The sequence below is a fragment of the Lepisosteus oculatus genome, chromosome 9 (genome assembly GCF_040954835.1).
Source record: "Lepisosteus oculatus isolate fLepOcu1 chromosome 9, fLepOcu1.hap2, whole genome shotgun sequence".
Taxonomy (NCBI): domain Eukaryota; kingdom Metazoa; phylum Chordata; class Actinopteri; order Semionotiformes; family Lepisosteidae; genus Lepisosteus; species Lepisosteus oculatus.
In genome coordinates this window covers 45,553,713-45,571,272 of record NC_090704.1, presented here as the reverse complement: position 1 = coordinate 45,571,272, position 17,560 = coordinate 45,553,713, and the positions used below count along the sequence as shown (strand labels likewise).

General features: G+C 48.8%; 1 protein-coding gene across 1 annotated transcript in view; it reads left to right on the top strand.

The window, feature by feature from the left end:
- Positions 1–17,560, top strand: part of smurf2 (SMAD specific E3 ubiquitin protein ligase 2) — a 70,331-nt gene that overhangs the window by 47,364 nt on the left and 5,407 nt on the right. The window contains exons 6-16 of the mRNA XM_015356190.2: positions 606–690; positions 1,929–2,012; positions 3,341–3,543; positions 5,486–5,570; positions 6,673–6,831; positions 7,140–7,196; positions 13,109–13,316; positions 15,003–15,106; positions 15,729–15,843; positions 16,283–16,461; positions 17,296–17,433. Of these exons, the coding sequence (XP_015211676.1) occupies positions 606–690; positions 1,929–2,012; positions 3,341–3,543; positions 5,486–5,570; positions 6,673–6,831; positions 7,140–7,196; positions 13,109–13,316; positions 15,003–15,106; positions 15,729–15,843; positions 16,283–16,461; positions 17,296–17,433 (1,417 nt within the window). The remainder of the gene's footprint in view (positions 1–605; positions 691–1,928; positions 2,013–3,340; positions 3,544–5,485; positions 5,571–6,672; positions 6,832–7,139; positions 7,197–13,108; positions 13,317–15,002; positions 15,107–15,728; positions 15,844–16,282; positions 16,462–17,295; positions 17,434–17,560) is intronic.

The window sequence follows — 17,560 nt, the reverse complement described above, 5'->3', positions numbered from 1 at the left end:
TTAAAGCGATTACTTTAACCTTGCCTCTGACACTCATCTGTAAAATCGGTGACAGTAGAACTGAATGGCTCAGTTGTGAACTGCACATGCCCCGAGAGGCTACGCTATTCAATGGTTGGCCCAGCTGCTCGGCTTCGTCTAATTATCTGGCTCCCTGCATCCCTATGGTCACAGGGAGTGCAGTGAAAATACAGTCATTAAAACAAATCCATCTTCCCATGAGCAAAGAGTGCATGTAAAAAGAACTCGGTATGCCTTTTTAAATTTTAGAAAGGAGCATTCAGGCTTTACTGAAAGATACAGGAGCACAATTCTTTACCAAGGGCGCAGAACTCTTGTCTCCTGCTGTCTTTGAGCAATGCTTTGACTAAAGGCTGGAAAGAGCCCCTGTGGAATGTGAGCATTCTAGACAAACGAATTTTCCATTTCTTGTGGCCGATTAAATTGGTTCTAAAAGTTTGCCCGTATAAAAAAAAAAAAAAAAAAAGCCCCTTTGTTAGATTGTGGTCTGCAGTTTCACGTTCTCCCCGTGATGTCAAATATCTGAGAGCTCCAGGGCGCCTCAGCAGTCCTGTCCTGAAGGCTTGTTTCTCCTGTCTGTTCAGTGAGTCTGCAGTCCAGGGATCGGATAGGCACAGGCGGGCCTGTGGTGGACTGCAGCCGCTTGTTCGACAACGACTTACCCGATGGGTGAGTGCTCTTTTCCTTGTCATGGCTAGTGTGGCTGGGAAGCTGCCTTGTTTCTGACCTCAATGCCGCTGTCCTTCATCATTGTGGAACTTCTCAGTCTGTTCTTTTATCTTCTTCATGGTGATTTTTATATAGTCCTGACAGCAGTGACCGGTTCAGTTCAGTGACCCTGCGTCTCCAACCCTGGTAGGTTGTCTGAACCTAAACTCTGTGGGTGCCTGCGTACACAGGCTCAAAAAAATCTCATTCTTCATGCTTTCGGCCATGTGTGGAGTTAAGGCCCTTGTTCTTCCAATATAGCAGCACTAATGTTGTGACTTGGTTAGTCAGCTCCTTCATCTTTACTGGGGGTTTACAGAAAAATCTGTTTTAATTCCACACAGCTTGCAGTAGAGAAAACGCCACCCATTTTAGGATGAACTGCCACCTGAAATTAAACCCCCAAAATTGTTTCCTCCTTTACTTTGCAGCCCTTTGTCCTCAGTTCCTCCTGAATAAAGTAAAAGATCTGGAGAAACTTGTAATACATCACAAACCTGTTTTTTTTTCTCGGGCCCATTCAACACACAGAGTGAATTGGAATTGTCTCTTATTTATTTTGCAGTGCTATTGAACTGGGTGGACATGGTAGGTTTTTCTAGAGTTGTCAAGGTTCTTGGTTTCTAGGACATGTCCAGGGTTCACCTGATGCATTTAGGAGTGAATGTCTGACCATGCTGGTCTGGAGGGGAACAATAGCAGGGGGAGATGACCTACAGCCCCTCCTGGTGGTGTAGAACGGAACTGAATCGTCTGGGAGGTAGTCAAAGTCGGTCAGCTTCTTCGGAGTGCTGTTCAGCCCGAGCTGAGATCAGGGGCTGAACAAGGAAACCTGGAGCGGCTGGGGCACAAGAGCAGTGCAAAGCCCAGGGAATTCATTGTGATTTCTCAGCTCCTGTTCCAGGGCAGGAGAAGAAGGCGATTGGCTGTATTCGCAGGCAGGAGGAAGGTCAAAGTGCAGGCTGGGGTGGGGGGCAATTTCCCCCTCATCTGTTTCCATGCCGCCCCCCCCCCCCCCCCGTGAAGCCCGTCTCTCCCTCTCTCCTCTCCAGCCTCCGGTGCCGTGACTCATGGCAGCAGATCGCTTCCTGTGTCGGCGGCGCGGCTAGGGAGAGCCGGTTTCCTGGAAATCGCACTCACCGCCTTTGTCTCTCCTGTCTTGTCTGTCTGTCTGTCTCCCCTCGGAAAACGCCATCCAGCTGGGAGGAGCGCCGGACGGCCTCGGGCCGCATCCAGTACCTCAATCACATCACGCGCACCACGCAATGGGAGCGACCCACACGGTGAGTCCCGTCCTCTGCGCCGCGGGGGGAACGGGGCCCCCGGGGGCCCCCACATCTGGAGTCAGTCGCGAGGTCACCTCACTCCGATTTCCCCACCGCCTCCCGGCACAGGGCCCTCCCTTGGCCGCACCCCGGCGAAAACTTGGGCGTTTTTTCCTCTGCTCGCTAGAACAGATGACCCCAGTAGGGGAAACTTCCTTTCCCTTTTCTGTGACGCTTCTGTTGGTAGTGTTTGTCTGTTGGGCCGCGGAGGGAACCGGCTCTGACAAGGTCCGTTAATTTGGGACCCAAAGGGTTCCTTCACGCTGTCTCAGCGTTTTTGTTTGGTTTTTTTAGACCCGTTGTCAACATTATGGTCAGCATACAGCAGAGCTCTAGCATAATAGTGAAGATACCAGTACCCATACTACGTAAGCGTATATTTACTATATAAGCGTACAGATAAATAAAATGCAGGAGCTTTCCTTGTTGTTCTGGGATCTGTTTAGTCATTGCCACATTTGCTGTGTTCTTCCCCCTGGTAATGTAGCTTTCATTGATCTAAAACATTTTCCTTCATGTGTTTCCAGTATAAATAGGGAAATTGCAGCCAGTTACAAGTAATGTGTGGTCTCCACAAATGAAAACAAAAAATAAAGCTAATCTTTTGAAGGGGGGGAGGGGGTATCAATTTCAAGATAAAAATAAATAAATTACCCCGCAGTTTTCAGGAGATTCCTGTCATTCTAAGTTGGGGAAATACGTCCTCTAAGCCCTCGCAGATAACCGAGGCGACAGGCTGTGTAAAAAGTCGCGACGGGGCCGTTTCTGCCAGACTGCAGGGCTCCCCTTTCGGCTTCCTTATCAGCGTCTTTCCTGTCGCGGCGTTCTCATGTGGGCCTGAGTGCTGGTCCGTCAGGCAGCACGGCGCTGTCGGCATGCTCAGCCCACAGGCTCCGTCATCCTTCAGCTGCGTGCAGGGGGAGAAAACCGCCTTCCATTTCTGGTTAATAGTGCGATGGTTTTGCATCAACACTGTCCTAGTGAGAGATACGAGCAGCACGGCTTCTCGCCACCACTTCCTGCGCCAGACGAGAAAGAAATTGCATTTTAATTTGCTCTCTTTGGCATGCCTGATAAAAGATGGGGGAGGGGGGGGAGGCACATCTCCTATGGATGGCAAGGTGTAACGGATCATAGCCAGCAACTTAATAGACTTCTGTCGGGGTCTCACCTGGCTGCGCAGCCCAGACTCCAGCACAGGTGACCTCGAAACTCTCCGAGCCGCACGGGCAGCTCCTTGGGGGTGACAGTCGTGTTTTTCCCCCCCCCCCTCTCTGGCTCCTCAGGCCGGCTTCTGAGTACTCCAGCCCCGGGAGACCCCTGAGCTGCCTGGTGGACGAAAACACGCCCATCGTGGGCACGAACGGCGCCACGTCCGGACAGGGCACGGACCCCCGGGCGCAGGAGCGGCGAGTCCGGTCGCAGAGGCACAGGAACTACATGAGCAGGACACACCTGCACACGCCCCCCGACTTGCCCGAGGGCTATGGTGAGCTGAGCGGCCCGGTCGCGTCGGGTGGTTTCTTAGTCACGTGGCAGTAGTTGCCTAGAGCAGCTTTGCTTGACTCTTCTGATGTCACTGGTATAATTAGTATGGTTGGCAGGTTTGCAGGTGATACAATTAGGAGGATGAGCTAATGAAATCCCACAAGGTTTAGCTCAAATTCAGGACGGGGCAACCACCTTGCACATGACCTTTAATGTAGAACAGCGGCGGCAGAGTTTTGCGTGCAGGTAGTAAATACTGTGAACTATAAATAAAATAGGAAATGCTGAGCTAGATGTGGCTTCTCATGGAACAGACTTGGGTGGTCTATGTTCACGCGTTGTTTTCATCTTCCGGGCAGTCTGGGGAAACAGATAAAGAGGAAGTCGCGCAAAATCTTGCTGTGTAGTCAGAAGCGTAGAATTTAAATAAAAGGATGTTGCGTAAAACTTCACACCCAGTTATGTTCTGTGCTGCAGAATTTGAGCTCTCCTTGCCAGTAAAGTAGGGTGTATTTGTGAGTTGTTTGCAATGATGGGACAGGCCAGGGGAAAGCATATCGTGATGCTTCTTGTGAAGAGAGCTCAATTATGAGATTTATAGGGCTGCCTATTTTTTTTTGTCAGCACTGCTGTGCATCCTTATACCCTTGTCCAAGATGTTATGGCAGCTGTAATCAGGCCAGAGAGCCATGCTTTTCCTGTTCGACTTGGTGTTTGGACACACTTTCCAAGGATACCGAGCGTTGCATGTCCATAGCTCAGCAAAGGAATCGCAGATCGATTTTGCCAAGTCATAATCCCAGCGAGGGTGAAGGTGGGGTGCCCTGGAGGAGAGGGGTGTGGGCGATGAGGGGAGAATCGAAGAGTGGTGTCTTGGAGACACTGAGGATCTTTACAGAAAAGAAAGTTGTTGTTTTTTCCTTGGCTCCTGGGTAATTCTCAGTGGGGGAAGAGGTTTTTTTAGTTAGAGAGAAACAAGTATGTTACAGGGGGAGTGGTCTGTCCATGCTGTTTGCCTGTTGAGAGCTGTCAGATATTGATCTAATCTTAAACCACATGAAAACTAGATTTTTAAGGGCTTTTTCTGCCGTTTTAAGCTTGTATATTTATGTGCTCCATATCTACACAAACGCGCGTCTGCATACTTTCCTTCTCAGATCGATAGTTGCATAATCCCTGGGTAAAGTGGACATGGCTCTTTAAAATAGTTCCTTCTTTCGTTGCTGCATTCCACATTCTATAGGTAATGTTCTGTCTATACATGTGATCTGGCTAGGCTGAGGCTAGCTCACCATCACCACATGGTTCCTGTCTACTGAATATGGAGCCTGCGTGGAGTTTTTCCAGCTGCTTTTTTTCCTTCCCTTCAAGCTGCCCAGGAATGACTGCTTAAGACTCGGATTTAGTCAAATCCTTAGAGGATTTCTCGGCGGGCGCGGGGGAAGTACATGAGAGGGTGTTGCTGCTCAGTGCCTGGGGGGTTCGGGGGCGTCTTTCTGGGATGACGGTGCCAGACTCCCGCTTTCCCCGGCACTGTTGGATGAGGTTGGGCGTGGTGAGTCCAGGGGGTGTCCAGAGCTCCCTGGGTGGGGCCACACACACCCACCCAGAGGTTACGTCCCCAAACACCCGCGTGTAGACCAGGGTGGTGTGTCCACACAGGTGCCAGAAAGACCCCGGCACATGGGAATTTCTCAGTCGGAAGCGGTGAACGAGCCCGAGGGCACAGCTCCTTCCTCTCCGTCCTCTGTGTGAGTCCAGCGTGCGCACTGACGGGAGTACAGGGGGCGTTTTCGTACCCAGGTCTACTGAGCTGTGAGCCTAAAGCTAGGTGCTGGGTGCGGCGTCGGTGCCCGTCTTTTCAGGCGACGGTATGGTCTTCCACCTTCTCTGCTGTTCGTCGGTTCAGTCCTCGTCTCTTGTGTGTTCCTATTTGCTTGCAGAGCAGCGAACGACGCAGCAGGGGCAGGTGTACTTCCTCCATACGCAGACAGGGGTCAGCACTTGGCACGACCCCAGGGTTCCCAGGTGAGATTTCTCCACCTCCTTGCATCCCACTGCTGGGCTTTGTTACATGTGCCGGATCTGATCGCATTGATAAGGCTGAGCTTTTGCTGCTACCCTTTTAGGTTTTTTTTCTTAAGCGACACGTGGTTCCCGTTGAGCTGGGAAATGGGACGGACGTTGCATTGTTCTCTCATCACCAAGAAACAGCCTCCAGACCGACCGACCTCGCAGAATGTGCCTGGGAATTTATTAAGGCTGCAGGAGTGTTTCGTTTGGCAGCAGCAAGCCTTCTAGTAGAGCTGGCAGTGTGGTGGTGGTGTTTTTTGGGGGAGGGGGGAGGCGGAGGTGGGGTTCACCCCCCAGGTGGGTGTTTTTGCAGGGCCGGGTTCCGCTGCGGGGAATATTTCTGGCTCCACGCTGCAACTGTTGAGACACTGGGGGGAGGGAACCGTAGACATTTGATGGGTTTTTTTTAATGGAATCGCTCTGCTTTCTTCAGCTGCTTCAGTCTCTGCTGTCATACAGACCTTCTGCAGGGCAACTGTCTGTAGTGATGGGGAACGGCAAGGACTGAGCCTGGTTTCCCTTCTGAGCTGCATGTAAATACAGTAATCGTATCTTATTCACCAGTTCTAGTAGCAATGCTGTTCGTATGGCCTGGAAACAAAAGGCACGATTTAACTTATAGTGATCCTTTGTAGGAATTAGGTGTTAGAGCTTGTTCCACTTTTTTTTTACCCCCAAGAGAAAACACTTCACTTTATCCCCATGATGAGAATTGTTCTTAGAACAAAAAAAGTCACAATGGCGATTTTTTTTTTCTTTTAGTCTTTAACAAAAATAAAACCCGCTTTCAGGCTCTTCTGTTGTGCCTCTCAGTCATGGCTGCACACCAAATTATGCAGTTTTAGTCATCTCAAGCTAAGTGAGGCCTCTGTCAACTTTTTTTTTTGTAGGTTTCTATCTGGGGAGAGTAAAGGATTCCAGCCGAAAGGCAAATAGAATGTAACCAAGTCTTCTTTTTCCTCTGTGACCTGTTGGAATGGCTCTCCCGCTGCAGAGCCAGGCCCGGCGCGCTGCGCGCTGCGAGAGCCGGGGTGAGCTGTGCTCCTTGTCGCCGCAGGGATCTGAGCAACGTGAACTGTGAGGAGCTGGGCCCGCTGCCGCCGGGCTGGGAGATCCGCAACACCGCCACGGGCCGCGTCTACTTCGTGGACCACAACAACCGCACCACGCAGTTCACCGACCCGCGGCTCTCCGCCAACCTGCACCTGGTCCTGAAGTGAGTGCGCCTCTCCCCGGCGGGCGCCCTCGCGCTCCTAAGCGTCCGCTCAGGACGGCGGGGCGGCGCCGAGCCCGGGGGAGCCGTTCGTCTCCCCTCCAGCTCGTTTTGGGTTAGTTGGTTGCCGGTCGATCCGAGGATCTTATCCGGCTTTTCCTCGCGAGGAGCCAGGGTATCGGCTTCAACATCTTGGCTGGGCTGCTCCGTTACAGACTTCCAGAGGAAAGACTCGTGCGGCCGCAGGGTGGGGAGGGGGGGAGAACTGGGCTCCTCCGGGTCCGACCTGAGATTATTTTCTTTTATTTCAGCAATCCGAAACCCAACGGTTCCCGTGTCAGCATGGAGAGCCAGAACAGTAACCTCAGGTAGAAAACTCGCCATTGGGCCCGACACCAATCCCATCTGCGGTTTTCTGTGCGCGGGGACACCCACCACCTCACACCCATCTTTAAAAATAGTTCTCTTGCAAGATTGGTTAGGATTCGTCCGTTTCCTTTAAGGTTTGGAGACGTGATAAAGACCGAGATTTTTTTTTACTTGGTGCACTTCTGTGCAAATCTCTACTGAGGAGCTGCCTTAGCTGAACTTCGGTCGTGTCAAAAGATGCCGTGCGCCGTGCTACAGCCTGAGAGAGTTTGAGTACATGCGATGCGACCGTAACTGGCCTCCTGAAATGTTTTTTCTTTGCACAGCTGTTCAGACAGCCCACTGAAGGGCGATACGATCTCCAGTGCAGAGCTGTCTAATTGTGGCATTATTACACTGTGGCGTCAGCCCATCTGATCTGCAAACATGTTTCTTGACGATTTGTAATTCCTAGCCTTTCCATTTTTTGTCTTAGGCTGCTCACCGTTAATTAAGATTGTATTTCTTTATTATTTTTGTTTAATTTGCTTAACGTGTCAATTTAGCCCTCGGTTTTGTAGCTTGAAAGCCAGGTCACGATTCTAAATGTTTTCCATATATCCCTTACGGATGATGATACATTTGTCATCATTTCCTTTTGTTTATATAGCTTTGTTCCTCCCAGAGGATTCATAGACCCGTGATATCCACCCACTGAAGTGCAGCACCTTCTGAGAAACTCAGAAATTGGGTGGTTACGTCATAAAAAAATAAGTCTTCGATTTATTTTCGTTGCTCTTAAAGCATTGTCGGAGTGTTTCGCACTGCGAAATTCTCCACCGGAGTGTTGGACTTGAGGCCGAGCTGGCTCGCGTTGCCGGGGCTCCGCTGCTGCGGGACGTGTGCCCGGCGGAACAGAGCTTCCCGTCGGAGACGAGCTGTCTCATGGTACAGCTACACCACACACACGGGGGGTTTCCCTGCTTCTCCCTCGAACCCTCGCACCTCCCGCCTTCTCTGTCCTGCCACGGGGAGGGTCCCCCGAGTGCCCCCTCAGCCGTGCTGGGCGAAGGGGCAGCAGCTGGGCGAGGAGGACGGCGTGATGGGGTTCCCCTCTTTACTGGGGGCAGGGGCTGGAGCGCGGGGCTCCCCGCGGGGCTCCCGCGCACAAACTTCCCCTTCCCTGTTCTCAGAACTGTTACGGACTGGAAAAGCGATTAATACCGATCCTGGCTCTCCTTCAAGACATCTGTCTTTTATCACGGAAAAGAATTCAGAAATTTCGCCTTACACCATCATTCCTTTAGACGTCCAGAGCCTGATGTTTTCAGAGAATTTTTTAGCCTGCTCTTTTTTTGTTGTTGTTTTGCAGAATCGTACATGTTAAATGACTTCATTTTTCTGACATTTAACCAAAAGATAACCATTTCCAACCTCGTTACTTTACACAGCAGGTCTTACTGTACTGTACCATAGACATATATTTATTATTTTTTTGATGGCAAGTACAACATTGATTTATGTATCATTTAGCCTCATCTTAATGCACAGCAATGTGTCCATGAGAGACAGAGAGCAAATATGTAAGGAAATTCATGCGTTTTGATGCATTACAGGTTGAAATTTACTTCTTGTTCTTCTTTGCCAGTTTAAATCTGTCTGCACTTAGAAGTTTCATTATTGCTGCTGTTATAATCATCTCTAGTGCTTTAAGAGCTTCTGATAAGCTAGATACATTCTTCCCTTTTTTCTTAATTTCTTCCTGCACTTTTAGTGTTTCCTATTGGAATCCAATAGGAATGTCCAATAGGAATCCTGCACACTTGGGTGTGGAGGTGTGTGAACTCATTGAAAATGATGAGTAACAGGAGATAGTGGACACTTTCTTTCCATAACTTCCTCAGCCCAACTAAGCAAAGGACAAAATGCACTAAGGAACGTTTCCTTATTGCACATTGTACTAAAGAAAACAGTGCCTGACAGAAAGGGACAGTTTGATGAAAAGGGACAGCAACAACGCGCTCAGTAAGTCTAAACACACAGGCGTTCCAGTTGTACTTGGTCTCGATGTTGAGGTCCGTCTCCGTCGGGAGCTGGGCTGAAAAGAGCTTTGTGTTCTGGTTAACATTAAAGTAATGAAAGAGACTGTGAAGAGGGACCGTTGCTCTTGGTGGAAACGCAGCTCTTCTTGTCTCTGAATGTCGCCACGGTGTGTGGGCCTCGCTGCACGGAGGACGAGATCGGCAGGATGATAAATTGTGGAAGGCGAGAAGGGAGAATTAAGGGCTGTAACTTGTGCGGGTTACAACAGAGAAATGACAGCTTGTTAAAATATCATTATTGCTGATACCATAAATAATAAGAAAAAATAGTTCATTCCCTGTTCTGCGGTGAAACACTCCATTTACAAAGGACCATTGGGAGATTTTAGTTATCAATGGAGAAGAAAAATGCAAATAATAAACAGCTGGGTTTCGGAAAAGGGAACCGAGTTGTCTGGGGGAGGTGGGTGTGGGTGCCAGCGCAGTTACTGTACGTCGGCGTTGAGCTGTTCAGTATCAAAACCTCACGTTCCTGAGGCCCAGACAATCCAGGTGGAAGGGCCAGCCTCCTGGCTGCCGTGCCAATACAAACAGCGCTCTGTGAGGCCAGCCTCTCCCAGCCTAGGCCAGTGGAGCACGGCGCCACCTGGAGGAGAGATCAGGCGCCTGGCCTGTGGGCTGCGTTTTGAACCGGGGAAGGCAAACAACCCTTGAAAGAGCAGGGGGAGAAAAGAAAGTGGAAAATAGTTTATTTTGTCAGTTTGAAGAGTCAGCACTTCTCCTCGGTAGCTTTGCACAGAATGAGCTTGTGAAAATAAATGTCAGAAGTTTTGCTTTTACCTTTACTTGGGGAAACTTAAAAAAAACTGTTCCCTGTTCTTTCATGGTTTTTTTTCCCCTCTGAGTTATAAAAAGATCAATTTTGTGATGTGCATTTATGAATCTTTTTCTTTCCTTGTGTATACATTCAGTGAATTAACTGGGCATGTTTGCTGACTGTACTTAATTGCTTATTTAATTATATTATAGCCAATCTAAACCCGAATAGTGTCACTGTGTGCTTCACTGCTAAATCCTGCTTGTGACAAGATTTGGATTTTGAGGTTGTTGTATCCTAGAGATTCAGATGGAGTTTACTGTTCTTCAGCAGGAACCTCCAGCTGAAAGCAAGCTCTGCCCTGTGCCATCATTAACCTGTGCTGTTAACAAATTTAAGTTCTTAAACTTTGTCTAGAAGAAGCACAGATAAATCAAATTGAGAACAGTACAGAAGCAAGGAAGGGGTTTTTCACGAGACAGAGAGAAGAAAGCAGAGCAGAAGGGAAAACGGGGCTGATTTTCACAGATGCTGCAAACCAAACAGTGCAGCTGCCCAGGCTGCCACAGTTTTTGCTTAACACAGTGCAGCCAGAGAGTACTACCTTCTGCAAGAACAACATCTGCGCATGTAACAACCTGAGTGTGATTAACTGTGGTCCACTGGTATCTCTGATTCCACCACCTCTCTCTACAAACGTGCTTGGACTCATGGGCAATCTTCAAGGCTCTTGGAAGTCAAACCTGATGTGTATTTGGTTGAGTAGGAAAGTAGGGTAGAAGAGTCGTTTTGACATTCAAAGGTACGAGGACTGATTTCGGCCAATGTCATCATCCACCAAGTGTAGCAACGTTCGAAATCCCTTCAGAACACTGCGAGATTGGCCTGGAAAAAATGACATTCATAAAATGAAAATTGAAACCTTTAATATTAGTTGTAATGTTAACCATCAGTACTTTTCCTGAGGCTTTTCAAAGGGTTCTGACATTTGTAAGGAGTTGTTACTCAGCTCCTCTACATTCATTCTGTCAGATCTACACATAGCGTCATTGTGAATTTAAGTACAGTTGGACCAGTATAACCCTTTTTCTCTGGTGGTGACGTGCCTGCTGTTCATACTAAGTGCAAAAGGCCATAGTGTGAGTAACACTCCAGTACTGTTTTCATAAAGGGCCTTTTGATTCGCAGGAGTCTGTCTGTCCACCTTGGCAGGGTTCTCTGGTTTTCATGCCAAGCTTATGGGAAGTCTTGGACAGCATTGTTCAGACTAAGACTGTTTTGGTTCACCAGTTCACCCCCTGGTTGTGGGCAGGTGATTATCTGTAATATTTATTTAAAAAATATACAGAATGATCAGGCTAGGTTTCCTGTCAGACCAAGAAAAGAGACTTCTATTAAAGACAGAGCTGTGGGTCTTTTTAATGGTTGCTGAAGTGTGATTTGTGAAAGTTTTTTTTTTTTTTTTAATGTACTGAAAACACAGTTTGAAGTCAGTCATTCTTGTACTTTTCCTGCTGTCTTGCTGTTAGGCACAATCTGTCCGTTCTTATTCAAGGACATTTCTGTTGAGCTGAAGTATTTTTTGCTCTAAGACAAGTAAAGGACCACAAAACTGCCAAGAAAACAGCCATCAGTCTAATTATACAGTGATGGCACAGAGCTTTATTCCCCTTTTTTAAAAGATATATAACATTTTTACTGAAAGTGAAACATTGGTTTACGGTCAGTGGTCAGTATATTCCAAGCCTTCTCTTTGATGACCTCATGGAAACATTTGTGTAGTTCTTCAGTTGCTCCTTTTTGTGGTGTACTTTGTGCGATTTTAGCTTTCTCGTTTTACCTTAACGGGTTTTTGAGTTTGGCTTTTATGGGACCACCCTAGTGCTGGAGAGGCAGCCTGGCAGACGGCAGGCATGGTGTGAAGACGGCTCAGGAGTTTCGAGAGGAAGAAAAGGGCGCGCGTGACCGGGCAGCAGTTTGTTTTAGCAGAATGCCAGGGCGTGGAACAAGGATTTGTGCAGTAGTGTGTAGTCATGCTGCCAGCAGTGTCCCTTACTTGCAGATGCTGTGGTGCCACCAAACCTGTTAGCATCTTCCTTTTTTATTTACTGCGGAATTGGCTGGAGCCATGCTCCTTGAATTCCAAGATAAACACAACTGAAATTTAAAGTTTTAGATAGACCCACTTTGCCACGGAGTCTTGCCTTATCTTTTCTTGCTGGCTATCTTTCATAATTGTTTTTTTTTTTAATTAAGAGTAGACTCCTTGATCCCTTATACTGTAGGGAGTCCCTTCCCTTGGCAGCGCAGACATCGGCGCTGGGGGGAGAGATGCCTTTCCGCTCAGTGGTTGAAAAGGAACCGTGTCCACGTGCTCTGTACTTGCTGTGCCCCACTGTTAATGTATAATTTCCCAATTCTTAAAAAGACACACTTCTGTAGAAATGTCATTATATCTGGCATTTTTAAGCACTGGTGGCGGTGTTTTCCTGTGGATGGAACAACTGAGTGCCACCTAGAAAGGAAGGATAGAGGAAGGTTATAGATATTTCCATTTTACCATTCATTCTTGCTATGAGGGCGACGGGTTTGGAAGCAGAGCTTTGTTTGTTACCAGACCAACAGGACAGCATTCCAAAGCTCGCAAGGCAAAGCTAACGCTGGTTCGCTTCCCTTGGCTAGAAGGTGTGTGGAGAGAGAGGACTTCCTTCCGTGAGCTGGACTCGTGTTATGGTTGTCTTCTCGCGATTCAACAGACTTTTTTTTTTTTTTTTTCCTGGTCAGACCTTCTGCGTTGCCTTTAGACGATATTGCGCATGTTCTGAAAGGCAGACGATCATATTCTACTCTTGTTTCCTACGATCGGCTTCAGTGACAAACCCACACGTCGTAGAGAGACGCGGGACGGCTGTGAGGATCACGATGCTGGAGCTCTTTTTTGCAGTTCCAGAAAGGAGGTCATTGATCAGGAGGATGAATGAGACAAAAGCATAGTTGGGGTTTTTGCAGGTTTTGTGAGGGGTCATGCAGAGCCAGACTTAGGTCAAGTCCTTCTCCCTCTTCCCCTGTGCAGCCGACAGAACCAGCTGAAGGAGCAGCACCAGCCCCCCCAGGTGCTGGTGTCCCCCAGCCAGCTGCCAGAGGAGCCCGAGTGCCTGACGGTGCCCAAGTACAAGCGTGACCTGGTGCAGAAGCTGAAGATCCTCCGCCAGGAGCTGTCCCAGCAGCAGCCCCAAGCTGGCCACTGCAGGGTCGAGGTGTCGCGCGAGGAGATCTTCGAGGTGAGGCTGGGCCGCCCTGTACCCCTCCTGGAGCTCTCGGCCGAGGGCCTCCTCCGATCTCGCTCCGTGCAAGATAGAAATAGCCTCTCCTGAGGGACAAAATCCACAGCTGGGAAAGGTTGCGCAGGCAGACACAGGATGATTGCTCTAGGATGATGGTAGGATGTTGGTAAAGGTTTGAAGCATTAGGTGCATATGACCCCCTCCCCAATTTCTCCAGGCCTGGAGGGAGCTCTGTTCCATCGCAGGCTTGTCCTCAGCAGTGCTGGGACCCCTTTGTACAGCTGAGCTGTCTTGAGGAATCGACGTTCAGCAACTTGTTCAGTGCTGGCAGCCGAGACCTGAACCCAGAACCTTGAGCCCTACTCGCTACTCTGCACTGCCTCCAAGGTGTTGGAGGTAGTGTTTATTTTTAAGGAGGGTGGGAGATGTGGTGTTGGCAGTGGGTGTCTGACGTTTTGGGCAGAATCATCCTCTCATCCACTGATACAGGCCACAATGTGCACTTTCCCTTACACTTGCCTGGTTAGACTGCTTCTAATCTGAGTTTATCATCAGCTATATAAGCGTATGGAATTATTATTAGAATTGAAACTTTCACTGCTGGGGCCTTGATTCCAGCATGGCTGAGTTAAGGACTGTGCCCACTTCTAAGAGTGGGTGTTTTTTTTATTGCACCATCTGACATTTTTCACACGTCGGATCCCATGATCCATTTCTAATGGAGGGGCACACTAGTGCGCCTCACTAGACACCAGCAGCTTTCCCCCATTGCACCTGTGCCATGTGGGGCTCTCGGGGGCACAGTAAGCTAATGACATAGTCCAGAGCCAAACTGGTGATGCCCGGACTACAGGCCTCAACCTGCGCTTTGAACCGGCACCTTTCCTGGTTGGATTTACTTGGTATTTTAATCCACTTTTAATTAGAATATTTTGGTTTAGTTTCTAAATTTCTCCTCCCACCCAGAGTTAAGAAGACTAAGCTGTATTTCATTACCTAAAGCTCTCGAGGAGGGGAAAAGACAGCTCAATTGAAACACATACCTTAGAAAGCCTTTAGTAGCCCTCCATCTGATATTGAGGCTAGACAGGCTCTAAACCCGGGCCTATCACCAGTGCAGTTTCCTGCTTTGTAGGTAGTTCAATAGAAAAACTCTTACATATTGTTTTTAGCTATGAAAAACAAGCCTTTCAAGAAAGGCTTAGCAGTGATGACCCTCTTGTGCATTCCCGATATCAGCCATTCCCAGACATTTCTGAGTCGGTGCTGCTCGGACAGAGCCTGCGGGATTTGTGGCAACACTTGCAAAACTTTCATAATACCACCACGTAGTGTTTTGACACCCAGTATTACATTTTAGCGCCAGCTTTTACTAGCAGAAGAGGATTTATGCTGTCCTGAACAGTGGGAGGTTTTGGATATGACGTGAAGAATGATGAAGTGTTGGGTGTGTTGTTTTTTTCCCCCTGTCTCCCTGTTTATGTTCGGTCTGCGCATGCCATACAGATGTGATCTTGGATGGCACTTGGGACTATCTCATTAAGAGGTTAATGCAAGCAGTCGGAAGGATGTCTCAGTTTAAGATCCTCGGATTATGATCTTCTGCTGGAATGTTACGCAAGGCGTGAGATGTTGTTGAGCTCTAGCTTTGCACACACTGAAGCCCGGTCACACTCTTTGCAGGAGTCTTACAGGCAGGTGATGAAGATGAGGCCGAAAGACCTGTGGAAGAGGTTAATGGTGAAGTTCCGAGGGGAGGAGGGCCTGGACTATGGAGGAGTAGCCAGGTATGAGAAACAACACAGATCACCCTTATTAGCTTGACTTATAGCTTAATACTGTATATGGCATCTTACTTTGAAGTAACCCTTCCTCTAGTCATTTACATACAGATGAAAATGTGTGGAATTCATACATAATACAGAAGGAATTTTGCCTCTTGTGACATCACAGCTTTATAATAGTGAACTGAAATTGTAGCAGAGAAGCACAATCAGTAAGGCTAATTTCTGTATTTCATAATCGATGTTTTTACTTGAATAACGTGCAACTGTTTTACTTGTGGAGTTTGCCAAGTATGGATTTGTTTGACTGAAGTAGTCAGTTTTTTAAAGGAACAAGAAAAGGTTTATTCCACGTTGAAAAGAGGAGAAAAGCAACGCAACGTGCGTTTCTCTCTTCTCAGCTGGAATAAACCTTTACTTGTTCCTTTGCAACCTACGCATGCTGACGCAGCTCCCTACCTGAACTACTTCAGTTCGTTTTTTTTATTGCGCCTCTTGCATTAAATTGATATGGAGGCTGTATGTATAGACATGGTACTGCTGACCCAGGCTCTGTACGTAGAGCTCCTACCGTGAGTGTGTGGTGATGCTTTTGAAATGTGGCACGTCTGTTTCTGCTGCTCAGGGAGTGGCTATACCTGCTGTCCCACGAGATGCTGAACCCTTATTATGGGCTGTTCCAGTACTCCCGCGACGACATCTACACCCTGCAGATCAACCCCGACTCGGCTGTCAACCCGGTGAGAGATTGGGGTGGGGGTGTCACACAGCAATGCTGGAAACGGCGCACACCTGGGACAGTTTCAAGATGGCACGTGTGCTTTTTCTCTGTGCGTTGGCTTGGCGGTTATTTCAATGGTGTTATCACTGGGCAGTTTGCATCGACAGATCTGTCCTGTCCAGCTGTGTCCAGGATGTAGGAGGTTTTTAATCGGTGTTTTGTACAGAAACCCCAGCCGCCGACAACTCGACCTCGGCGCAGGATGGATTTGTTTTTCCCAGATTCTTGGGACTTATTTGTTGTGAATTCCTTGCCGTGTTTTGAGATCGGATAGCTTCCTTTTGTCTTGAGAAGTGTAGCCCCGCAGTTCAATCCGGACGCGGGAGGTCAGAGCTCTCCCTCCTCAGGGCTGAGGTCAGAAATGGCTCATCTCCCCCCCCCCCCACCTGTCCCCCCAGGAGCACCTGTCGTACTTCCACTTCGTGGGCCGGATCATGGGCATGGCGGTGTTTCACGGGCACTACATCGACGGCGGCTTCACGCTGCCCTTCTACAAGCAGCTGCTGGGCAAGCCCATCACGCTGGACGACATGGAGTCCGTGGACCCCGACCTGCACAACAGCCTGGTGTGGATCCTGTACGTGCAGCCGGCTCTCCCCTGTCGCCGACCCCGCGCTCCCGCGCTCTTGCCTTCCCCCCGGAGAGGAACAGGCGCGGGCCGACGCCGCGCTGGGCCGTGCCAGCTGGTGGCCCTCTTCAGGTGTCTGGGGTCCCGCCTGCAGAGGGCCCCACGTCCTTTCCTCTCTCTCGCTCGGCGGGGAACTGACCTGTCCTTGCTCCCTGACGGCCTCTGTGCCCGCCGTCACGGCTCCCCGCTTATTCAGAAGCGCCATGTGAATTAGTCCGGGGTTTCTTGCCGTTTCTCCCGGGTTTGCGTCGGATCCACCCGGAACGACGGCAACGGCTTCCTGCAGCTCATTTTTCCCCTGCTGTAGCGCCAAGAGGAGATAGATGAGATTTTATTGTCCCCCGAGGGAAATGTTTTATGCGCACCCAGCACTCCTGTACATTTAAAAAGAATGTGACCAAAAAAAAAAGAAAGGAAAAACATTGCATATTATTCTGTTACAAAAAATAAGAAAATAATGATCATGAATAAGCAGTGTCACACTTCTTGTGTCTGGTGCTTCACCTCTAAAGGAGAGGTTAAAAAATAAATGGCTGTGTTTATACTGAGAGGCACTAAAATCATTGAGATTGAGATGCTTTTAGTGCCTCTCAGTATATCATAGAAGACGGCTTTTTGTTCAGAATATATACTGAAATGTTTTTAATCGTTTCATGCTCTTCAGCATATTATTTTTCCTTTCTAATATTCAAGGCATGTTAAAGCTGTTAAGATGATCGATGTCTGGATATGGGCCTGTCCCATAGCGTCACCAAGTAAAACTTCTTCATTCCCCTCGCTCAGAGACAATGACATCACCGGCGTTCTGGACCACACCTTCTGCGTGGAGCACAATGCCTACGGGGAGATCATTCAGCACGAGCTGAAGCCCAGCGGGAAGAGTATCCCTGTTACTGAGGAGAGCAAGAAGGAGTATGTCAGGTGAGGACAACCCACAGCTGGGAGGACAGCCCTCCTGTGTGTGGAGAGTCCCTCTGCTGTCTCCACGCTGCAGCGCAAAGCAGTGCTGCTCTTCATTAGAATACCTCCGCTAGCTGGCACTGGTTCA